Genomic DNA, 24,837 nt, shown 5'->3' on the forward strand with positions numbered 1-24,837 from the left:
TTCCTGCCGCCATCTTGGCCGCGGGCGCGCTGAGGCTGCGCGCGCGCCGGGCGCCATCTTTGAGCCGGGCACCGGGGACACGGCAGCGGCGGCGGCCCCGGCGGAGCGCGGCGACAGCGACACGGCGGCCCCCGGGGGCTCGGTAAAACTCCCTGAGCGACCGTAAATAGAGCGCTTCGGAGCCTCCGCGGCGGCTGGTGGGAGATGGGGAGGAACAGGCGAAGGGTGGTGCTGGCTCAACCCCGGCTCCTCCGCAAGGCCGCGCGGCCCCAGCGGGAGGGGAACGCTGAAGGGCGAGGTGGAATTAGGGGGGAATAAAGCTGGGATTAGGTGGGGATAAAACCGGGATTATGTGGGAATAAAGGGAAGGTGAGGTGGGTTTGCTCCCCCGGGGTTTTGGGGGAGGGGGAGCTGCGTGCCCGGGGTAGGCCCGAGGCCTTTCCTTGGCGCTCGTCCCCTCTCCAAACTGGCGATCCCAGCCCAGGTATTTTCGGAATCTCCTCATTTTCACTTCAAAACTCCTTTTTTCCTGTTGTAGCAACGCGTCTGAGGGGCATTTCTAACGTAGTCACCTCATTCCCTAAAGGAACTTCAGGAGCTGAGTAACTCTGGATGCAGCCGGGCTGAATTCCTCCCGGAGGTTGTTAAAAACAACGCGAATCCGTGAATTTTTGGTGTTTTTTCCTTGTTTTTTTGAGCTATTCCTCCCGGAGGTTGTTAAAACAACGCGGTTCTGTGAATTTTTGGGGTGTTTTTCTTGTTTTTTTAAAGGTTCGGCTTTCTGACGTCGATTTTTGTTATGGAAACGCCAAAAAGCACATTTGTTGTTGTTGTTGTTGAAGGGATCAAAGCCTCCAGGTTATTCCCAGAATTGCACTCAGGGTGGCATTTCCTAAATAAAACCCGGCTTTATTTGGCTGTAAAAAATAGAAATAAAGAAAAGGGAATTTCCTGGGGAATAAAGGATTTTGGGGTTGAATTTGGGCACAGCTGAAGCAGAGCAGGAGGAGTTTTCCAGGTAAAACTTCCTGGTGGTGTCGTTTCCCAGCTCTAATGACATTTTTCCAAGGTGAAAAATCAAATCTTTTTGGGAAAATCGACTTTTTTTTTGAATTTAAGAAAAGATTCCCGTGAGGGGGAGGAATTGTCATAGGGAATTGCTGCCAGGCCTTGAGGTTGAGCTCAGAAGTACAAAAAATTAAAATAAATTTGCTTTAATTATTGCTGTTTTATTCAAGAGTGAATAGAGCAGCTTCCCTTGGTTTGGGGTTGATTCCTGAGGAGGAAAAGCTGGAGGAGAGCAAAAAAATTGCTAAAAAAAGGCCAAAAAAGGGGTTAAAATGTGGAATTCTTGGTGCTTTTCCTTCTTTGTCACCTGATAAACAGGAAGTGAATCATCAAAGGAATTCAAGGGACAAATGAAGCAGCAGGAGAAATTTTTCCAGAGGAATTTGAGGGTTTGAAATCCAAGAATTCCTCACAGGGAGGTGCAGGAAAACTTCTTTATTTTCCCTTTACAAATAGAAAAGTTGTGTTGGTTTTTTAGCCTGGTTTTTGCTGACCCTCAGCTGCTGCATTTTTGATTTGGTTTTTTATATATAATTGGTTAAAAAAAAAAAATTACTGCAAAAAAATGTCATGGATTTCATGAACATTTTCATGAATTCTGGACAAAAATTCAAATTCTCATTAACTTGAATTCATTCAAGACCTGCTGAGTGCACCAGAGTTACTCATTTTTATTCTGATTTTTTTTAAATTTGACACCAGTTTAAAATTCGACAAAAAATGGATTTTAATGCACCTTTTTCATAATTAAATCACCTTAATGAAGTTTTTAGACCTTGGAGGGGTTTTTGGGGGGAGGTTTGGTTGATTCTTTTCCTGTTGTTTTGTTTATTTTTTCAAGGTTTTATTCCAATTCTTTAAACAAGATTCAGACTGTGAACTGAAATATGGAAAAACGTGGAAGGCCAAAAAAAAAAGATTTATTTTCTAAAACAATTCAATCTGAAGGGATTTTCTCTCCCCCCCAGGGTGGTGGATGTAGAAATGTTGCATTTTTAGGTGTGGAAAATACCCGAGGAAAGGAAATTCCACCTTCCAGCCTGGGAATTCCTCCAGCTTTGGGCTGGAATTCTGCTTTTCTCACCCCTCACTCCCAGGATTTCAGCAAACAGAAGAATTCAGGCTTGAAATAATTTGATTTTTAACTCCCCAGAGCATTGGGGAAAACACCTTGGGAAAACTTGAACTTCCACCAGGAGGAGCTCCAGGAGTTTTTAGGAGTAAATTCCCTGGAAAATCCATCAGATTTTGAAGCTCCAAAAGTGAATTTAACCCTGTGGAGATGGAAGAACAGGAGGGAACCCTGCACTGTTTTATTTTTATTCCCTTTGTCAAGCAGACAAAAAAACAAAAAAGAAAAAAAACCCACAATACTTAATATGAGAACCCAACTTTTCCTCTCTTTATTTTAATTTTAGATTTGAGAAAATTCCCTGGCAAAAAAAAAAAAAATCCTGGAAAATTCACAAAATTTCCTTTGTGTGAGTAAAAGGTTCCAAGTGTTTCTTCTTAAGCTGTACAGAACAATTTCATTGAATTTTGTCCTCCCCAAAGAGTCAGAAATCCTTTGCACAGAAATGTCAGGGGGGTAAAATTGATTTTTATTTGGTTTTGAGCCGGTTTGGTTGCGAGGTTGTGCGGAAAAGAACCCTAAAAATCAGAATTTTTAGAAGAATATCCAAAAGAAAAGTGGGATTCACCTGCAACAAAGGCTGAATAAAACCTCAATTTTGGGTGGCTCCCAAACCCCAATCAGCTGCTGAATTGGAGCTAATGATGCATGAATGATTAGGGAACAGCACAAATGGGAAAACTGGGAAATTTGATGGGAAACCCCAAATTCCCGACCAATTCCTTGGCTGCGGGATGGGGATGGATGAGTTTGTCCCTGTGCTGTCCCCATGTCCCCAAACCCCCTCTCAGCACCCTCCCCTCATCCAAACCCCCCCCAAAAAATCGCATTTTTCCCCCAGTGAGACTTTGATGGGCCAGAATTCCTGATTTTTTTGCTGCTTTTCTCCTTGTCCTGCTGTCCCTGCCTGCTTTGGGGTGTGTATAAACACATTTCTGGGTTTATACACACAAATTTGGGGGTTTTTTTGTTGTTCTTATTGTTGTACAGGTCATAAATACGGGGGAAGGTTTTTGTGTTTTCTTAATAGGTGAAGAAATCTCAGAAGACCCGAAATTGCAACTTACTGAATTAAATAATTAAAAAAAAAATTAAAAAAAAAATTAGAAATTTCCCCAGCTATGGAAGATGGAGCCTCATTTTTTTTGCAGCCACTTTGAATCCTGAGTTCATCTTTCAAAAACACAAAAATACCAAAAAGGCGCTGGGTTTTTTTTTTTTTTTAAATAAATTTTTTTGTTGGTTTTTTTTTATGATTTTTCTTTTTTTTTATTGGAAGAGCTAAAATATCCCTGGCTGTCTCCAGTGTGCCAGATTTGCAATGGACTCAATTCCTCCATTAGTTGTCAGATTGTTCTGAGAGCACCTCAGAGTTTGGAATTGTTGGCTGAGAGGTTCCCTTGGAATTGTCAGGAGGAAAAAACCCAAAAAAAAAAAACCAAAAAAAAAAAAAAAAAAAAACCAAAACAAAAAAAGGCAAAATTCAAAAATTCTTTCTGCCCCTTTGTTATTCATTCACGGACTCCTTCGGCCTACAGGAGAGGGGAACTGCATGGCTGGGAAGATCAAAGCCTGTGCTCAACGTGGCCAGGTGGGTGAGCTCCAGAATGCCCTGAGGCTGAGGGGAAATCAGGGGAAAAATGCCCTGGGATTGGGGGAAAAATCGGGGAAAAAATACCCTGGGATTGGGGGAAAAATCGGGGAAAAAATGCCCTGGGATTGGGGGAAAAATCGGGGAAAAAATGCCCTGGGATTGGGGGAAAAATACCCTGGGATTGGGGGAATATGCCCTGAGACTGAGGGGAAAATCAGGGGAAAAATGCCCTGAGATTGGGGGAAAAATCAGGGAAAAAATGCCCTGGGATTGGGGGAAAAATCGGGGAAAAAATGCCCTGGGATTGGGGGAAAAATGCCCTGAGTTTGAGGGAAAATTGGGGGAAAATGCCCTGAGATTGGGGGAAATATCAGGGGAAAAATGCCCTGAGATTGAGGGGAAATCAGGGGGAAAATGCCCTAAGATTGGGGAAAATATCGGGGGAAAAATGCCCTGGGATTTAGGGAAAATCGGGGAAAAAATGCACTGGGATTGGGGGAAAAATCAGGGGAAAAATGCACTGAGACTGGGGGGGAAATTGGGGAGAAAATGCCCTGGGACTGGGGGAAAAATCAGGGAAAAATGCCCTGGGATTGGGGGAAAATCGGGGAGAAAATACCCTGAGATTGAGGGGAAAATCAGGGGAAAAATGCACTGAGACTGGGGGAAAATCAGGGGAAAAATGCACTGGGATTGAGGGAAAAATGCCCTAAGATTGAGGGGGAAATTGGGGAAAAAATGCCCTGGGATTGGGGGAAAAATCAGGGGGGAAATGCCCTGGGATTGGGGGAAAAATCGGGGAAAAAATGCCCTGGGATTGGGGGAAAAATTGGGGAAAAAATGCCCTGGGATTGGGGAAAAATCGGGGGAAAAATGCACTGGGATTGGGGGAAAATCAGGGGGGAAATGCACTGGGATTGGGGGAAAATCGGGGAAAAAATGCACTGGGATTGGGGGAAAAATGCCCTAAGATTGAGGGGGAAATTAGGGAAAAAATCCCCTGGGATTGGGGGAAAAATCGGGGAAAAAATGCCCTGGGATTGGGGGAAAAATGCCCTGAGTTTGAGGGAAAATTGGGGGAAAATGCCCTGAGATTGGGGGAAATATCGGGGGGGAAATGCCCTGGGATTGAGGGGAAAATCAGGGGGAAAATGCCCTAAGATTGGGGAAAATATCGGGGGAAAAATGCCCTGGGATTTAGGGAAAATCGGGGAAAAAATGCACTGGGATTGGGGGAAAAATCAGGGGAAAAATGCACTGAGACTGGGGGGGAAATTGGGGAGAAAATGCCCTGGGACTGGGGGAAAAATCAGGGAAAAATGCCCTGGGATTGGGGGAAAATCGGGGAGAAAATACCCTGAGATTGAGGGGAAAATCAGGGGAAAAATGCACTGAGACTGGGGGAAAATCAGGGGAAAAATGCACTGGGATTGAGGGAAAAATGCCCTAAGATTGAGGGGGAAATTGGGGAAAAAATGCCCTGGGATTGGGGGAAAAATCAGGGGGGAAATGCCCTGGGATTGGGGGAAAAATCGGGGAAAAAATGCCCTGGGATTGGGGGAAAAATCGGGGGGAAAATGCACTGGGATTGGGGGAAAATCAGGGGGGAAATGCACTGGGATTGGGGGAAAATCGGGGAAAAAATGCACTGGGATTGGGGGAAAAATGCCCTAAGATTGAGGGGGAAATTAGGGAAAAAATCCCCTGGGATTGGGGGAAAAATCGGGGAAAAAATGCCCTGGGATTGGGGGAAAAATGCCCTGAGTTTGAGGGAAAACTGGGGGAAAATGCCCTGAGATTGGGGGAAATATCGGGGGGAAAATGCCCTGAGATTGAGGGGAAATCAGGGGGAAAATGCCCTAAGATTGGGGAAAATATCGGGGGAAAAATGCCCTGGGATTGGGGGAAAAATCAGGGGAAAAAATCTCCTGGGATTGGGGGAAAAGTGCCTGGGGATGGGGGAAAAAAATCCTCCTGGGATCAGGGAAAAATCCCCCAGGATTGGGAAATGGGATTGGGGGGAAAATGCCCCTGGTTTAAGGGAAAAAATGCTCTGGAATCAGGGAGAAAATCAGGGAAAAATCCTCTGGAATTGCAGGGAAAATGCCATGGGATCAAGGGGAAAAATCAGGGAAAAAATCCCCTGGAATTGGGGGAAAATCCTCTGGGATTTGGGGAGAAAAATCCTCCTGGGATTTGGGGGAAAATCCTCTGGGATCAGGGGGAAAAAAATCCCCGTGGGGTTGGGGAATGGGATTTGGGGAAATTCCCCCTGGGATTGGGATTAATAGTGTAATATTGAAATAATAATAATAATAATAATAATAATAATAATAATAATAATAATAATAATAATAATAATAATAATAATAATAATAATAATAATAATAATAATAATTTATTAGCTTTATTATTAAACCATTCCTGTATCATTGCCAACTCCAAATTACACCCAGGTTTTGAAGAAGTGCCTCTCTTTTGGGTCACCCCCTAATTTTTTGGGTCACACACAATTTTTCTCTACCTCAAGGCCCAGAACTCTTATTAAGGTCACAAATTACAATTTATGCTGCAGTTTTGGCCAAATCTGCCTAAAAATCTGTTTAAAAAAACCCCAGAATTTCAACAAATTCCGCTTCATTTTTCTGCCTAGCTGATTTCAACTCACTCCCTCCTTCCAAAACCAAATCAATCCACAGGAACCAACTCTAAAAAGCCCAATTTTTATTCTCCAGGGTTACTTTTAAAAAGCAGCTGTCAGAGCTAAGGCAGGAGAAGCCTTTGGGAAGCCAATTGTGCCCAGGCCGGAGGAGGGAGAGCCCTGGGAGGAGCAAAGGCCGAGCAGCGCGTGAGGATCCCCGCGGCATGGCCAGCCAGGGCCAGGACTGCTACTTCTACTTCTACTCCACCTGCACCAAGGTGAGTGCAGGGTCCCCTTGCAGGGCCTGCGACGGGGGGGATTCCTCTTCATTAATTAATTCATTCATTCATTCATTAATGCTGATTATTGAGTCCTTGTGCAGCTCCCACTGCTGAAATCTGGATTTTTGTTTCCCTTTCCAACCCATTTATTTTTTAACCCGTGTCCTTTTCCCATCCCATTTTTAACCCTGTCCTTTTCCCATCCCATTATTTTAATCTTTATGCTCTTCCCATCCCATTTTTAACCCTGTCCTTTTCCAACCCATTGCTTTTACTCGGTGTGCTTTTCCTTTCCATCCCATTTTTTAACCCCTGTCCTTTTCCCATCCCATTTTTTAATCTTTGTCCTTTTCCCATCCCATTTTTTAATCTTTGTGCTTTTCCCATCCCATTTTTTAATATTTGTGCTTTTCCCATCCCATTTTTAACCCTGTCCTTTTCCCATCCCATTTTTAACCCTGTCCTTTTCCAACCCATTGTTTTTAACCTGTGTGCTTTTCCTTTCCATCCCATTTTTAACCCTGTCCTTTTCCCATCCCATTTTTAACCCTGTCCTTTTCCCATCCCATTTTAACCCTGTCCTTTTCCCATCCCATTGTTTTAATCTTTATGCTCTTCCCATCCCATTTTAACCCTGTCCTTTTCCAACCCATGGTTTTTAACCTTTGTGCTTTTCCTTTCCATCCCATTTTTTAATCTTTATGCTCTTCCCATGCCATTTTTAACCCTGTCCTTTTCCAACCCATTATTTTAATCTTTGTCCTTTTCCCATCCCATTTTAACCCTGTCCTTTTCCAACCCATTTTTTTAACCTTTCTGCTTTTCCCATCCCATTTTTTAACCCATGTTCTTTTCCCATCCCATTTTTAACCCATGTTCTTTTCCCATCCCATTTTTTTAACCTGTGAGTTTTTCTTTCCCATCCCATTTTTAACTGTGTGATTTTCATTCAGATCCAATTCCCTCTAAAATTCGTCATTCCCTGCCTGGGCTCTGAGCAGGGACTGGGAGAGGGAGGAAATCGATTCCTCTTCATTAATTCACTCATTAATTAATTCATTATTGATTATTGATTCATTATTACACTCCCAGTTATAAAATCTGGGGTTTTTAACCTGGGTAATTTCCCTTTCCAACCCTTTTGTTTTTAACCTTTCTGCTTTTCCCATCCCATTGTTTTAAGCTCTGTCCTTCTCCCATCCCAGGTCCTTTTCCCATCTCCTTCTCGAACTCATTTCTCCTTTAAAACTGAGTGGTTTCCCCCCATTTTTTGCTGATTTCTGGGGATTTCAGGGAGATTCCTGTTCCTTAATCCCATTTTTTTGCTGATTTCTGGGATTCCCGGGAGATTCCTGTTTTTAACCCCATTTTTTGCTGATTTCTGGGATTTCAGGGAGATTCCCATTTTTAACCCCATTTTTTTTGCTGATTTCTGGGATTTCAGGGACATCGCTATTCTTTAATCCCATTTTTTGCTGATTTCTGGGATTTCAGGGACATCGCTATTCTTTAATCCCATTTTTTGCTGATTTCTGGGGATTTAATCCCATTTTTTGCTGATTTCTGGCATTTCAGGGAGATTCCTGTTTATTTCTGGTGATTTCAGGAAGATTCCTGTTCCTTAACCCCATTTTTTGCTGCTTTCTGGGATTTCAGGGAGATTCCTGTTTTTAATCCCATTTTTTTTTTTCTGATTTCTGGGCATTCCAGGGCGATTCCTGTTCCTTAATCCCATTTTTTTGCTGATTTCTGGGGATTTCAGGGAGATTCCTGTTTATTTCTGGGGATTTCAGGAAGATTCCTGTTCCTTAACCCCATTTTTTTTGCTGATTTCTGGGGTTCCAGGGACATTGCTATTCTTTAATCCCATTTTTTGCTGATTTCTGGGGATTTAATCCCTTTTTTTTTGCTGATTTTTGGGGATTTCAGGGAGATTCCCGTTTTTAACCCCATTTTTTGCTGATTTCTGGAGATTTCAGGGAGATTCCTCTTCCTTAACCCCATTTTTTGCTGATTTCTGGCATTCCAGGGAGATTTCTGTACCTTAATCCCATTTTTTTGCTGATTTCTGGTGATTCCAGGGAGATTCCCGTTTTTAATCCCATTTTTTGCTGATTTCTGGGGATTTAATCCCATTTTTTGCTGATTTCTGGCATTTCAGGAAGATTCCTGTTTATTTCTGGTGATTTCAGGGCGATTCCCGTTTTTAACCCCATTTTTTGCTGATTTTTGGGATTTCAGGGAGATTCCTGTTTATTTCTGGTGATTCCAGGAAGATTCCTGTACCTTAATCCCATTTTTTTTGCTGATTTCTGGGGATTTAATCCCATTTTTTTGCTGATTTCTGGCGTTCCAGGGCGATTCCTGCTCCTTCCGGCACTGTGAGGCCGCCCTGGGCAGTGAGACCGTCTGCACCCTGTGGCAGGAGGGCCGGTGCTTCAGGAATGTCTGCAGGTTCAGGCACATGGAAATCGATGTGAGTACCCCCAAAAACCCCCCAAACACCCCAAAATCATCCCAAACATTTAGGGGATAAATGGACTTTCCCAGCAAAAAATTTCCAGGGATTTTGTTACCAGGAAGGAAGAAAAAAAAATCGGTTTTTAAGGTGTTTCTCAGCAGGAAATGTTTGTGTTCAATGATGTTATTCCCTACATTTTTCCCAGATTCCACTCTTTTAATGTGGTGGGAAACAAATTCCTGGGAGCTGAAATCCTTCCCAAATTTTTTATCCTGAGCTCTTGGAATTCCTGGAAACTGGAATTTCTCCTCCAATTTTTTATCCTGAGCTCTTGGAATCCTTGAGAGTTGGAATTTTCCCCTGAGCTCTTGGAATTCTTGAGAGCTGGAATTTCTCCTCAATTTTTTTTATCCTGAGCTCTTTGGAATTCCTGGAAACTGGAATTTCTCCTCAAATTTTTTATCCTGAGCTCTTGGAATTCTTCCCAAATCTTTTATCCTGAGCTCTCCCCAAATTTTTATTCTGAGCTCTTGGAATTCCTGGGAGCTGGAATTTTCCCCAGATTTTTATCCTGAGCTCTTGGAATTCTTGAGAGTTGGAATTTTCCACTGAGCTCTTGGAATTCTTCCTGATTTTTTTTATCCTGAGCTCTTGGAATTGCTGAGAGCTGGAATTTCTCCCTAAATGTTTTATCCTGAGCTCTTGGAATTGCTGGGAGCTGGAATTTCTCCCCAATTTTTTTATCCTGAGCTCTCACCAAGTCAGGGTTTTTATCCTGAGCTCTTGGAATTGCTGAGAGCTGAAATTCTTCCCAAATTTTTTATCCTGAGCTCTTGGAATTGCTGAGAGCTGAAATTCTTCCCATTTTTTTTTATCCTGAGCTCTTGGAATTCTTTCTAAATTTTTTATCCTGAGCTCTTTGGAATTCTCCCAAAATTTTTTATCCTGAGCTCTTGGAGTTCCTGAGAGCTGGAATTTTCCTTAGATTTTTGCCCTGAGCTCTTGGAATTCCTGAGAGCTGAAATTCTTCCCAAATTTTTTATCCTGAGCTCTTGGAATTGTCCAGGGTAGGGAGAAAAAAAAAGAAAAAAGATAGGAAGGAGCTAAAGCTGTGAAAGATAAATTCAGGTGGATTTCACCAGCAATTGAAATGTGAAAATGGCAATTCTTCCCTGTGAATAATCCCATTCTTTTGGATTGTGTATTGTGAATAATCCCATTCTTTTGGATTGTGTATTGTGAATAATCCCATTCTTTTGGATTGTGTATTGATTTAAAACTCTGTGACCGTGTCCTGCCTTTCCCAGCTGAATGCTAGGAAGAAAATCCAGCTAAATTCCATTTTTCCAGTCTCTCATTTTTGGCTGGGATTTGTGGTTTCCCCAGCCATATTTTGAGCTGGGATTTGTGGTTTTTTGCCCAGAAAAAGCGCAGTGAGATCGCCTGTTACTGGGAGAACCAGCCTGGGGGCTGCCAGAAGCACAACTGTGCCTTCCACCACACCAAGGGCAGATACGTGGATGGGCTCTTCCTTCCCCCCAGCAAAAGTGAGTTTGCAACTTCCTTTTCCCCCAAAATATCCAAAAATTCATTTACATGGATGGGCTCTTCCTTCCCCCAAGCAAAAGTGAGTTTTCCATCTCCTTTTCCCTCAAAATATCCAAGAATTAATGCTTAATGATCCTTAAAATTACCTGGATGTGATCTTCCTTCCCTTGAGCAAAAGTGAATTTTCAACTTCCTTTTCCCTCTAAATATCCCAGAATTAATGCTGAATAATCCATTTAATTATGTGGATGGGCTCTTCCTACCCCCCAGGCAAAAGTGAGTTTGCAACTTCCTTTTCCCCCAAAATATCCAAAAATTCATTTACATGGATGGGCTCTTCCTTCCCCCCAGCAAAAGTGAGTTTTCCATCTCTTTTTCCCCTCAAAATATCCAAAAATTCATGGTGAATATTCCATAAAATTACCTGGATAGGCTCTTCCTTCCCCCCAGCAAAAGTGAGTTTGCAACTTCCTTTTCCCCCAAAATATTCAAAAATTCATGCTCAATGTTCCTTAAAATTACATGGACAGACTTCTCCTTCCCCTGAGCAAAAGTGAGTTTTCCACCTCCTTTTTTCAACAAAATATCCCAGAATTAATGCTGAATAATCCATTTAATTATGTGGATGGGCTCTTCCTACCCCCCAGGCAAAAGTGAGTTTTCCACCTCTTTTTCCCTCAAAATATCCAAAAATTCATGGTGAATATTCCATAAAATTACCTGGATGTGATCTTCCTTCCCTCGAGCAAAAGTGAATTTTCAACTTCCTTTTCTCTCAAAATATCCAAGAATCAATGCTCAATGTTCCTTAAAATTACGTGGACAGACTCTTCCTTCCCCTGAGCAAAAGTGAGTTTTCCACCTCCTTTTTTCAACAAAATATCCCAGAATTAATGCTGAATAATCCATTTAATTATGTGGATGGGCTCTTCCTTCCCCCCAGCAAAAGTGAGTTTTCCACCTCTTTTTCCCCTCAAAATATCCAAAAATTCATGGGGAATATTCCTTAAAATTACCTGGAGGTGATCTTCCTTCCCCACAGCAAAAGTGAGTTTGCAACTTCCTTTTCCCTTCTCCTTTAATCCCTTTATAGGTGTGAAATACAGAACTGAATCCAGCAGTGTTCTGTTATCAAATTCACAACTTTTGGGGTAAAAATTTGGGATATTTTTCCTTTTCCCTTCTCCTTTAATCCCTTTATATGTGGGGAATACAGAACTGAATCCAGGAGTGTTCTGTTATTAAATTTACACCATTTGTGGTAAAAATTTGGGATATTTTTCCTTTTCCCTTCTCCTTTAATCTCTTTATGTGTGTGAAGTACAGAACTGAATCCAGGAGTGTTCTTTTCTCAAATTTACAGCATTTGGGGTAAAAATTTAGGATATTTTTCCCTTTCCCTTCCTTTTCCCTTTTCCTCTAATCCCCTTATAGGTGTGAAATACAGAACTGAATCCAGCAATGTTCTGTTACTAAATTTACAATTTTGGGGTAAAAATTCAGGATATTTTTCCTTTTCCCTTCTCCTTTGATCCCTTTATGTGTGTGAAGTACAGAACTGAATCCAGGAGTGTTCTTTTCTCAAATTCACACCATTTGGGGTAAAAATGTGGGATATTTTTCCTTTTCCCTTCTCCTTTAATCCCTTTATAGGTGTGAAGTACAGAACTGAATCCAGCAGTGTTCTGTTATCAAATTTACAACATTTGGGGTAAAAATTTGGGATATTTTTTCCCTTCCAGCCACTTTTCCTGAAAGGGAGATTTGCAGTCAGGGGAAAGGAGCAAAATTCTAATTTTAAAGTTTTTTCCTTGCTCTGTGCTTGGTGATTTTTGCCTTTCAAGGTTCCTTTCCCCTTCTCCTTTATTCCCTTTATATGTGGGGAATACCGAACTGAATCCAGCAATGTTCTGTTATTAAATTTACACCATTTGTGGTAAAAATTTAGGATATTTTTCCCTTTTCCTTCCTTTTCCCTTTTCCTTTAATCCCCTTATAGGTGTGAAGTACAGAACTGAATCCAGGAGTGTTCTGTTATTAAATTTACAGCATTTGGGGTAAAAATTTAGGATATTTTTCCCTTTTCCTTCCTTTTCCCTTCTCCTTTAATCCCTTTATAGGTGTGAAGTACAGAACTGAATCCAGCAATGTTCTGTTATTAAATTTACACCATTTGGGGTAAAAATGTGGGATATTTTTCCTTTTCCCTTCTCCTTTAATCCCTTTATAGGTGTGTAGTACAGAACTGAATCCAGGAGTGTTCTGTTATTAAATTTACACCATTTGGGGTAAAAATTTAGGATATTTTTCCCTTGCAGCCACTCTCCCCAGCCCCCCCGAGGCTGCAGAGGATGAGGGGAAGTTGGTGCAGCTGCAGCAGAACAAGCTCTCGGTTCAGTCCAACCCCTGCCCTCAGCTCAGGGGGGTGATGAAAGTGGAGAATTCTGAGAATGTCCCCAGTCCCACCCACCCCCCAGTGGTCATCAACGCTGCAGATGATGATGAAGATGATGATGGTGAGAAATCTTGAGTTTATTTCAATCATTTCTGCTTTAAATCGAGATGAAAATCACCAAATTTGGCGTTTAAGCTGCAGAAAAGAATCATAATTTGTTGTTGTTGTTGTTGAAATATCAAACTATATAAAAATGAACCGTTTTTGCTAAATCCCTCCTCCATAAATCATTTCATTTTGGGGTTGATTTTCCTTTCCAGACCAGCTTTCTGAAGAAGGAGAAGAAACCAAAACCCCAGTGCAGCCTCCACCCCCAGAGAGCCACAATGGGCTGAGGGTGATTTCCACCAGGAAATCCAACCCCAGTGCAAAGCCAGGTAATGCAAGGGCTGCAGTTTGGGAGTTAAAAACCAAATATTCCTAAAATAAACCTGAGCCCAGGGATGCTGAATGGAATCCTGGAGCTCATTCCCACCTAAGCAGGGAAAAACCTCCTGGTTTGGTTTTGTGGGGCAAAATGGAGTTTAAAGTGGAGTTGGGAGGGGTTTAAAGTGGAGTTTAGGGAGTTTTAAGTGGAGTTTTAAGGTGGGAGTTTTAAGGTGGGAGTTTGAGGGGTTTAAAGTGGAGTTTGAGGGGGTTTAAGTGGAGTTTGAGGGGTTTAAAGTGGGGTTTGAGGGGTTTAAAGTGGGGTTTGAGGGGGTTTAAAGTGGGGTTTGAGGGGTTTAAAGTGGGGTTTGAGGGGTTTAAGGTGGAGTTTGAGGGGGTTTAAGGTGGAGTTTGAGGGGGTTTAAAGTGGGGTTTGAGGGGCTTTAAGGTGGGGTTTGAGGGGTTTAAGGTGGGGTTTGAGGGGTTTAAAGTGGGGTTTGAGGGGGTTTAAAGTGGGGTTTGAGGGGGTTTAAAGTGGAGTTTAGGGTGGGAGTTTTAAGGTGGGAGTTTGAGGGGTTTAAAGTGGAGTTTGAGGAGTTTAAATGGAGTTTGAGGGGTTTAAAGTGGGGTTTGAGGGGGTTTAAAGTGGAGTTTGAGGTGTTTAAATGGAGTTTGAGGGGTTTAAAGTGGGGTTTGAGGGGTTTAAAGTGGAGTTTGGGGAGTTTTAAGTGGAGCTTAGGGTGGGAGTTTGAGGGGTTTAAGGTGGGAGTTTGAGGGGGTTTAAGGTGGGGTTTGAAGGGTTTAAAGTGGAGTTTGAGGGGGTTTAAATGGAGTTGAGGGGGGTTTAAAGTGGAGTTGAGGGGGGGTTAAGTGGAGTTTGAGGGGTTCTAAATGGGGTTAAAGGAGTTTTAAATGGGGTTGAAAGGGTTTAAAATGGAATTGGGAGGGGTTTAAGTGGAGTTTAGGGAGTTTTAAGTGGAGTTTAGGGTGGGAGTTTTAAGGTGGGAGTTTGAGGGGTTTAAGGTGGGGTTTGAGGAGTTTTAAATGGACTTGAAGGAGTTTTAAATGGAGTTTGAGGGGTTTAAAGTGGAGTTGGGAGGGGTTTAAGTGGAGTTTGAGGGGTTTAAAATGGGGGTTAAGGAGTTTTAAATGGGGTTGAGAGGGTTTAAAATGGAGTTGGGAGGGATTTAAGTGGAGTTGAAAGAGTTTTAAGTGGAGTTGAAGGAGTTCAAAGAGTAAAAATGGAATTTAAAGAGTTAAAGTGGAGTTTAGAAATGTCTGAACGAGTCCCTTCAGGCATTGTGGAAATCCAGATCCAAGGAATTCAGGAATCTTTAATCCCTCTCCATGACTTTGTGCTCTAAAATGTGGATTTTCCCTTGGAGGGTGGAAGAAGCTGCCACTTTTCCAAAACCCCACCTGTTCTGGGGCTTCTTAACCCCTGGGGAGTGGTGAGAGGGTTTATTCCCAATACTCTGAGAAGGATTTACCTCCATTTCCTGAACTATTCTGTGCTTCCAGATGACAACTTAAATTTTGGGATCAAAACCTTGGAAGAGATCAAACTGAAGAAACTCAAGGAAAAAGCCAAAAAACAAGGTGGTGAGTTAATACCCCTAAAACCCCTCCTCATCCTTCTGTTCATCCTTGGCTTTAATCCTGATTTTCCTTGGATAATTTGCAATGAATTAATTAATCATTTTGCAAATTAGGAGATCCTACAGGAACAAAATTCCATTTTTTTTTTTAGAGGTGCTACACTGGCATGTGGCAGCTGGTTTTTTCCTGCTTAGAATTCTGAGGAAAATTCCTAAATATTCTGATTTTTCCCTGTTTTTCCATGCAGAAGGTCCTTCAGGAGTGGCTGTGGAGCCTCTCCAAGCCCGGAACATTCCTGTGCCAGAGAAGGAAAATGTCAGGACTGTGCTGAGAACTGTGACCCTCTCCTCCAAGGAAGGTAAAAAAATCCCAAAATTCCCCTTTCACACCCCCTAAATCCAATCAATGATCATTAAGAGAATTATCTTAATAATCCTAAGATGTTAATTAGGAGAATTATCCTCATAATCCTGAGATTCACTGCTGCCTTTCCTGATTTGAATTTTAGAGCTCGTGGTTGTGTTGGAAAAGTTGGGAATTTTTTGCAGGTGTTGGGTTTGGTTGGAATTAATTCAGGAAGTTTTATCATTAAAACCAATTTCCCTCCCAGTCCTTCTTTAATTCCTGTGCTTTGACAGCCAGAAAATGGCTTTTTTGGGGGATAAGGGGATTTTTTGGTGCAAAAAATGATTTTTTTTTTGTTTCAGGGGAGGACCCTGTGATCCAGCTGAACCTTCCTGACAGACTGGGGAAAAGGAAAACCCTCATGGGTGAGAGCTTTTTGTGAAATATTTACATCAAAACCAGCAAATTCTGTTAGCACCTAAACCCCAAAACCATTCCAAATTCACCTGGCAGGAGTCAGGTTCCTGCAGAGGAATATCCTGAAAGAATTTCTCATTTTGTGTCTTTGGAAAGGTGGCAAAACTTTCCTTCCCCTGAGGAGGAGCGTGGCTGACAGGCTGGGGAGGAAGGCAGAGCTGCAGGAAAACTCCGAGAAGGCCCCAAAAAGAGGCACAGGTACCAAACCCCCCTGGAATTCCCTCCTGGAATTCGTGTCCAGCTGTCCCAAATCTTTTGGGATTTGCTGCTTGAGGATTCTGTCCAGCTTTTCCCTTTGGGATTTTCTGTCCAGCTTTTCCCTTTGGGATTTTCTGTCCAGCTTTTCCCTTTGGGGTTTTCTGCTTAGGATTTTCTGTCCAGCTTTTCCCTTTGGGGTTTTCTGTCCAGCTTTTCCCTTTGGGGTTTTCTGTCCAGCCTTTCCCTTTGGGGTTTTCTGTCCAGCCTTTCCCTTTGGGGTTTTCTGTCCAGCTTTTCCCTTTGGGATTTTCTGCTTAGGATTTTCTGTCCAGCTTTTCCCTTTGGGGTTTTCTGTCCAGCTTCTCTCTCTTGGATTTTATGTCCAGTTTTTCTGCTTGGGATTTTCCCTTTGGGGTTTTCTGTCCAGCTTTTCCCTTTCTGTCCAGCTTTCCCTTTGGGATTTTCTGTCCAGCTTTTCTGCTTGGGATTTTCTGGTTGGGGTTTTCTGTCCAGCTTTTCCCTTTGGGATTTTTTGTCCAGTTTTTCTGCTTAGGATTTTCTGGTTGAGATTTTCTGTCCAGCTTTTCTGCTTGGAATTTTCTGCTTAGGATTTTCTGTCCAGCTTCTCTCTTTTGGATTTTCTGTTCAGTTTTTCTGCTTGGCATTTTCTGCTTGGGATTTTCTGGTTGGGATTTTTCTGTCCAGTTTTTCCCTTTGGGATTTTTCTGTCCAGCTTTTCCCTTTGGGATTTTCTGTCCAGCTTTTCTGCTTGGGATTTTCTGTCCAGCTTTTCCCTTTGGGATTTTCCCTTTGGGATTTTCTGTCCAGCTTTTCCCTTTGGGATTTTCTGTTCCTCCTCTCTTCTCCTGCTTCTTCCTGCACGTTGGTTGTGGTTTCAAGGTCACTCTGAGTCCCACTGAGGTGCTCTCCTGTCTCATTTCCCACCCAAAATTGGGATTTTTGCCACTTTTTTTTTACTGTTTTGTTTTTTAGTTCAAGTCCTGAAGTCCCTGAAGGAGAGGCTGGGGCTGCCCTCTGAACAGAGCAGCACTGAGACAGGTAAAAATTAGATTTAAAATATTCTTGTTGTTCTTGTTGTTGTTTTCTTCCCAAGAACTTTCTTGCAGCCTTGAATTGCTGATTTTAAAGGATAACTGGCTCTGATTTTCCAAATCCAAGTGGTTCAAAGGAGGGGGAGAAGTTTTGTTCAGGGAATTGGGATTGTCCAGCCTGAAGAGGAGGAATTTTGGGGTGATCTCATTGTGGCCTGAAGGGAACCTGCAGGAAAGGTGGAGAGGGAATATTCCCAAGGAATGGAGGGACAGGATGAGGGGAATGGTCAGACCAATGGGGTTTAAATGGGGTTTTGGGAAGGAATTGTTCTCTGAGAGGGGCTGGGATGGAATTCCCAGGGGAGCTGTGGCTGCTCCATCCCTGGGAGTGTCCCAGGCTGGGCTGGACAGTGAATAAAAATGATAAAATGGGTAAAATTCATCAAATGACACCCTGGGATGGTGGGAGGTGTCCCTGCCCATGGCATTGCATGATCCCTTCCAACCCAACCCATTCCAGCCTTCCCTGGGCTGCTTTGGCTGGGATATTGGGAAGAAATCCTTGCCTGGATTCCCATGGCTGCCCCTGCATCCCTGGGAGCCCCCACGGCTGGGTGGGGTTTGGGGCACCCTGGGACCATGGGAAGGGGCATGGGGTGGGAATGGGATGATCTTTAGGATCTTCCAACCCAAACCATTCCAGGATTCCATTAAAAAATCCCAGTTTAGGACCCCAGACTCATTCCCAGCCTGCAAATTCCCAGAGAATCCGTGGCTGCCCCATCCCTGGAGTCCCCAAGGCTGGATGGGGTTTGGGGCACCATGGGAAGGGGCATGGGGTGGGAGTGGGATGATCCTTAGGATCTTCCAACCCAAACCATTCCAGAATTCCATTAAAAAAATCCCAGTTTCAGGACTCCTGATGCATTCCCAGAGAATCCTTGGCTGCCCCATCCCTGGTGTGTGCCAGTCCTGTTTGGAGCAACCTGGGACAGGGCAAAGTGTCCCTGGATGATCCTCAGAGTCCTTCCAAGCCAAGGAGCACTGAGAGCCCTCAATCCCAAATTCCCTCAGTGCTGGGAGGAATTCTGGAGGCTTTTCCCCCCTCTCCTTGATCTCTCTTTGATTCCTGGCTTGGATTTTTCTGCCCTCAGACAAAGCTGCCAAGCCCATCGAGGAGATCAGAGTGAAAACCCTGGAGGAAATCCGCTTGGAAAGAGCCAACCAGAGGAGAGGGGAACCCCCAGCCAAAATCCCAGGAGAAGGAAGGAAAACTGAAGATCCAAATTTAGGAGCAAAACCCTCCCCTGCTGCCCGCAGCAAATCCCTGATGGGAGCTCTGGTGGAAAAAAACCACAAAAGGTTGGGAGAGGAGAAGGAAAAACCCGAGGAATTCAGCAGCAGGGCCAAAAGTGAGGCAGATGCCAGGAAACAGAACATTCCTGCTCCAGCTGGGGCAGGCAGGGTGCAGCTGGCAGAGCCTGGCAGAGCCAAAGGAGCCGGAGAAGTTCGGATCAAAACCCTGGAGGAGATCAAGAGGGAGAAGGCGCTGAGGCTGCAGCAGAGCGGGGAGAACGTCCCTGGCAGCCCTGGCCAGGCCGAGGCCGCCATGAGGGGCAGGAAACTGCTGAGGGTCACCAAGCTCCTGGGTGAGCAGGGATCCAGCCCCTGGGAGTTGGGATTGTCCCCTGGGAGCTGGGATTGTCCCCTGGGAGTTGGGATTGTCCCCTGGGAATTCTCATTGTCCCCTGGGAATTCTCATTGTCCCCTGGCAGCTGGGGTTGTCCTTGGGAATTGTGCTTCTCCCCCCTGGGAGTTCCAGTTCTGCTTCTCCTTGGGAGCTGGGGTTGTCCCTTGGGAGTTGGGGTTGTCCCTTGGGAGTTGGGATTGTCCTTTGGGAGCTGGGATTGTCCCTTGGGAGCTGGGATTGTCCTTGGGAATTGTGCTTCTCCCCCCTGGGAGTTCCAGTTCTGCTTCTCCTTGGGAGCTGGGGTTGTGCCCTGGGAGCTGGGATTGTCCCTTGGGAGCTGGGATTGTCCCTTGGGAGCTGGGATTGTCCCTTGGGAGTTGGGGTTGTCCCTTGGGAGTTGTGGTTGTCCTTTGGGAGTTGTGGTTGTCCTTTGGGAGTTGGGGTTGTCCCTTGGGAGTTGTGGTTGTCCCCTGGGAGTTCTTCTCCTCCTTGGGAATTGTGGTTTCCCCCTGGGAATTCTGCTCCTCCTTGGGAATTCTGCTTCCCCTGGGAATTGTGGTTTCCACCTGGGAATTCTGATTGTCCTTGGGAATTCTGCTTCTCCTTGGGAACTCTGATTCCCTTTGGGAATTTTGCTTCTCCTTGGGAACTGATTCCCTTTGGGAATTCTCCTTCCCCCCCAGGAGTTCTGATTGTCCTCGGGAATTCTGATTGTCCTTGGGAACTGATTCCCTTTGGGAGTTCTGCTTCCCCCCCTGGGAATTCTGCTCCCTCTTAGGAATTCTGCTCCCACTGGGAATTGTGCTCCTCCCTGGGAGTTCTGCGTTTCCTTAGGAATTCTGAATGTTCTTGGGAATTGTCATTCCCCTGGGAATTCTGATTCTTTTTGGGAATTCTGCTCCCCTTTGGGAGTTGTGCTTTTCCTTGGGAATTGTGATTTCCTTTGAGAACTCTGATTCTCCTGGGAATTCTGCTCCTCCTTTGGAATTGTGCTTCTCCCTGGGGAGTTCTGCTTCCCTCTGGGGGTTCTGCTTCTCCTTGGGAACTGATTCCCTTTGGGAATTGTGCTTTCCACCTGGGAATTCTGCTTCCCTTTGGGAATTCTGCTTCCCTGTGCAAGTTCTGCTCCTCCTTGGGAATTGTGCTTTCATTTGGAAGTTCTGCTTCTCCTTGGGAATTTCCCTCTTTTTATTCTGCCCTGGATTTTGTATGGTGGAATCCATCCCATTCCCCTTTGGAATATTGTTTGGGAAGGATTTATCCATTTCTGAGCAATAATTATAGTAATAATAACAGTAATGATGATGGTGCTCAATGGTGGGACTGAAGGAGAGAGAAAATCCCACAGGAATTGCTTCCTGTCAATAAAAATAGGGAAACAGCCCCCCCAAGAAAACAAAAAAAAACCCAATTTTTGGATGTTTTTTCTTGGTTTAAAGCACCTGGAAGAGAAGAAAAAATGATTGTGGAGCTGAACAAACCTTCCCCCAAAAATGGCTCTGCCCCTGCTGAGGTGAGTCTGAACAAATTTATAACAAAAATTTCTCATTTCTGATCAGCTCCTCCCATTTCCATAGGTTTTTATCACTAGATTTTTTTCCCCTAAGAAGCCTCTTGGTGTTTTTTTTTCCCCTGTCAGAATTCAGGGAATTCTGGAATTCAGGTGAAGAGCCTGGAGGAAATCATGTGGGAGAAACGGCAGCAGAAACAACGGCAGGAGGAGAAACTGCAGCAGGGAGCTGGGGCAGTTCCAGCTGAAAAGCAGGAAAAAAACCAGGAGAAAAACCAGGAAAAAAACCAGGAAAAAACCCCAGGATCAGGGAGCCCTGAGGCTGCTGTGGGGTCAGCCCAGCTGGGCAGGAGGAGAGGAGGAGGAAAAGCCCCCGAGGATGGAGGGGGAACCCCAGAGAAGGAGCCGGGGAAAAAGGGAGCTCAGCTGCCCGAGAGGAGAGGCAGAGGTGGGGCTGTGGGGGGTTTGTGGGGTTTGGGGTTTGTGGGATGGGATTTGTGGGGTTGGGAGTGGTCTTTGTGGGGTTGGGGTTTAGGGGAATGATCTGTGTGGGGTTGGGGTTTAGGGGATTGTCTGTGTGGGGTTGGGAATGTTCAGTGTGGCTTTGGGGTTTGTGGGAATGGTCTGGGGTTGGTGTTTAGGGGAGTGGTCTGGGGTTGGGGTTTGTGGGATGGGCTGTGTGGGGTTTGTGGGATGGGCTGTGTGGGGTTTGTGGGATGAGCTGTGTGGGGTTGGGATTTAGGGGAATGATTTGTGTGGGGTTGGGAATGCTCTGTGTGGGGTTGGGGTTTATGGGATGGTCTGTGTGGGGTTGGGGTTGGTGGGAATGATCTGGAGTTGGGATTTATGGGAGTGTTCTGGGGTTGGGGTTTATGGTAAAGCTCAGTGTGGGGTTGGGATTAGTGGGAATAGTCTGGGGTTGGGGTTTGTGGGGCAACTCAGTTTGGGGTTTATAGGAATGCTCAGTTTGGGGTTGGGGTTTGTGGGAATGCTCAGTTTGGGGTTGGGGTTTGTGGGAATGCTCAGTTTGGGGTTGGGGTTTGTGGGAATGCTCAGTTTGGGGTTGGGGTTCATAGGAATGCTCAGTTTGGGGTTGGGGTTTGTGGGAATGCTCAGTTTGGGGTCAGGGTTTGTGGGAATGCTCAGTTTGGGGTTGGGTTGGGGTTTAGGGAGGCAGAGCTGGGGGCTTGATAAGGAGGTTTGATAGATAAAGGGATTTAATGAGTAAAGGGATTTGATAAAGGGATTTGATTGATAAAGGGGTTGATAAAGGAAGGGGTTTCATAGATGAATTTTCCCCCTCCTTTCCCTGTTTTCCCTCCTTTTCTCTCCATCCCAGCCAAATCCAAGGTGTGCCTGAAGCCCCTGGATGCCAAAGCTCCTCCCAAGCAGCCCCTGAAGAGGAAGGGCCCCGAGGGCCACCCCCCTGCTGTGGTGGCAGTGAAGCCACTCAGTGCCACCAGCGGGGACACCCAGGAGTCCCCAGCCAAGGTAAGGCCCCAAATCTCCCCAAATTCCCCAAAAAAAAACCCCTGGAAAACTGAAATTTTCTCCTGCTCTCCCAGCACTTTTCACCCCAGGAATCCCAGGGGCAGCACATTCCTGCTTTGGAGGCATCTCCAGAATTCCCTGCTGGGATTTGGGAAGGATTTTTCTCCTTTTCAAGGCAAAAATTCCTTTAAAAAACCCAAATTCCTCATTTCAGGAATGCCCTGCTTCAGATGAAGCACAAAAGGAAGAATTTTCCTAAAATTTGTGATTTTTTTAGATCCTAAAAATTCTCAGGTTCTCCAGAGTTCCCTGCTGGGATTTGGGAAGGATTTTTATCCTTTCCAAGGCAAAAATTCCTTTTCAAAAACCCCAGATTCCTTATTTCAGGAGTGTCCTGCTTCAGGTGAAGCAGAAAAGGAAAAATTTGGGATTTTTTAGATCCTAAAACTTGTTCTGCTCCTCATTGTCAGGTTGTTCCCCCTTCTCTGGACAGCAGCCTGGACTCCAACCCTCGGAGGGAGAATTCCCAGAGCAGGTAACCCCAAATCCCAACCCCAAATTCCCTTTTCCCTCCTGACCCCAGGGATGGGATGTGGGGTGGGCACCAGGGGAAATCCCAGCTTTGAGGGAAATCAGGCCCAAAATCCTACAGAGGAACATTTAATTGCAATTAATGTCTGTGCAGCAGAGCTGCTTTGGGGTTTTACAAATGCTGCACGTGGACACTCCCCAGAATTGATCCTGGGCTCCCAGAATTGATCCTGGGCTCCCAAAATTGATCCTGGACTGCCAAAATTAATCCTGGACTTCCCAAAACTGGTCCTGGAGTCCCAAAATTGATCCAGGTCTTCCGAAAACTGATGCAGGACCCCAAAACCAATCCTGAACTGCCAGAATTGATCCAGGACTTTCCAAAACTGATCTGGGGCTCCCCAAACCCAGTCCCAGCCTCCCAAACCAAATCCAGGACTCCAAAACTGATCCTGAACTGCCAAAATTGATCCAGGACTTCCCAAACCAATCAAGGACTCTCCAAACACAGTCCCAGCCTCCCAAAACTCAATCCAGGATTCCCCAAAACCAGTCCAAGACTCCAAAATTATCCTGAGCTGCCAGAATTGATCCAGGACTCCCCAAGCCCAATCCAGCCCCCCCCAAACCCAATCCAGCCCCCACCAAACCCAGCCCAGGACTCCCCAAACCCAGCCCAGAACTCCCCAAACCCAGCCCAGGACTCCCCAAACCCAGCCCAGGACTCCCCAAACCCAATCCAGGACTCCCCAAACCCAGCCCAGGACTCCCCAAACCCAATCCAGGACTCCCCAAACCCAGCCCAGGACTCCCCAAACCCAGCCCAGGACTCCCCAAACCCAGCCCAGGACTCCCCAAACCCAGCCCAGGACTCCCCAAACCCAGTCCAGGACTCCCCAAACCCATCCCCACCCTCCCCAATCCCCTCCCCCTGCAAACCCAAACCCTCAGTCTCCCCCTCAGGTCCCCCCTCGCTGACTCCTCCCTTCTGCTCTCCCCAGCCCTGAGCTGCAGCCTGGCACCCAGGGGGATTCCCTGGCACAGTCAGAGGTGTCTGGCTCTTCCTCCTCATCCTCCTCATCCACATCCTCCTCCTCCTCCTCCTCCCTGGAGGCTCCCCTGAAGCTGCGGCGCCTGAGCTCGGCCGGTGGCGCCAAGGCCGCGCTCTCGGTGGAGGACGACTTTGAGAAACTCATCTGGGAGATCTCTGGGGGAAAACTGGAGGCAGAAATCGACCTGGATCCAGGCAAGGATGAGGATGATCTCCTGCTGGAACTGTCTGAGATGATTGACAGCTGAGAGGGGAGGTTTTTTTGAAAAAAAAAACAAAAATGGGGAAAGAAGACGCGACACCAAAAAAAAAAAAAAAACACCCTGAAAAAACAAAATTTTCTCCTCACCTCCCACAAAAATCCTGTAAATGTTGTTGGATCTGTGGAGGAGACCCTGCCCCAGCTGGAAGCACAGTTGGATTGTTAGGATTAGGCAGAGTCTGCTCTCAGTTATCCCAAAATTCCGGGCTGAGTTTGTCCCCCCACGGGACAGGACAGAGCACTTGGAACGCCCTGAGGGGCCACAGATCCCATCTCCAGAGCTCCCTCCTGGACAGAAAATCCCAAAAAATCCCTGGAGTTACTGTGTCAACTCTGGGAGCCACGGATGGACTCGCATTTGGGGGGAATTCAGGGAAAAGAGGCAAAATCTGAGGCAGGATTTTGGACCAAAGCCTGCCAGGGTGAGCCTGGCTCGGGATGATCTGGGGGATTTTTTCCATGGGGGAAAGCAAAATTTCTCCTGGGATTCTGGAAAAGGAACATTGCTTCAAGTGCCTCTGGGTTCTGAGGATTTCTCCCTGCAATGAACCTCCCACATCCAGCTGGGATCATTTTGGGAGGGGGAAAAACCACAAACACCTGGAATGTTCCCCCTTGGCTGCTCCCTCTTTTCCAGCCCTTTGGAGATGGGATTGAGTGAAATCCCCGTGGGGTTTTTTTTCATTTTGTTTTGGGATTTGTTTTTTTTTGTTTTTCTGTAAATATTTTATTCTTCCATTTTATATTTGTATGATTCTATTTAAGGGATTAAAGGTAGGCTGCTCACTGTGTGGCGTCCGTGGGGTTTTTTAAGGAATGGCATCAATGAGATGGGGAATGCTGAGTGTTAATTAGGAATTAATGAGGGGCTGGAAAATCCTGAGGGAGTTGGGAAGGGTTTGGAGAGAATCTTGAGGGAGCTGGGGAAAGTTTGGAGGAGTTGAGGGAGCCAGGGGAAGCTTTGGAGAGTCCTGAGGGAACAGGGAAGGGTTTGGAAAAAGCCTGAGGGAGATGGGAAGGGTTTTGAGGAGCTGAGGGAACCAAGGAAGGGTTTGGAGAGATCTGGAAAGGGTTTGGGGAGTCCT

The 24,837-nt window shown here is 45.3% G+C and overlaps 1 protein-coding gene across 2 annotated transcripts; it reads left to right on the forward strand.

Annotated features, from left to right (window-relative positions):
- The first annotated feature begins 71 nt into the window (after positions 1–71).
- ZC3H11A (zinc finger CCCH-type containing 11A) lies at positions 72–24,541 on the forward strand. Of its 2 annotated transcripts, XM_066565138.1 has the most exons (18): positions 72–142; positions 3,739–3,791; positions 6,530–6,713; positions 9,073–9,192; positions 10,601–10,724; positions 13,044–13,241; positions 13,441–13,557; positions 15,068–15,148; positions 15,393–15,503; positions 15,853–15,915; positions 16,064–16,165; positions 17,159–17,224; positions 18,372–18,866; positions 20,347–20,420; positions 20,547–20,865; positions 21,757–21,908; positions 22,379–22,443; positions 23,441–24,541. In XM_066565138.1, exons 3-18 carry the CDS (start codon positions 6,660–6,662, stop codon positions 23,736–23,738), a joined length of 2,439 nt encoding a protein of 812 aa, XP_066421235.1. In that variant the 5' UTR covers positions 72–142; positions 3,739–3,791; positions 6,530–6,659; the 3' UTR covers positions 23,739–24,541. The 2 variants fall into 2 exon arrangements, with proteins under 2 accessions (XP_066421235.1, XP_066421236.1); XM_066565139.1 differs by lacking the exon at positions 72–142 and having other exon boundaries at positions 3,495–3,791; positions 15,068–15,145.
- Positions 24,542–24,837: the final 296 nt, after the last annotated feature.

Source organism: Molothrus aeneus, chromosome 24 (assembly GCF_037042795.1).
Source record: "Molothrus aeneus isolate 106 chromosome 24, BPBGC_Maene_1.0, whole genome shotgun sequence".
NCBI lineage: Eukaryota > Metazoa > Chordata > Aves > Passeriformes > Icteridae > Molothrus > Molothrus aeneus.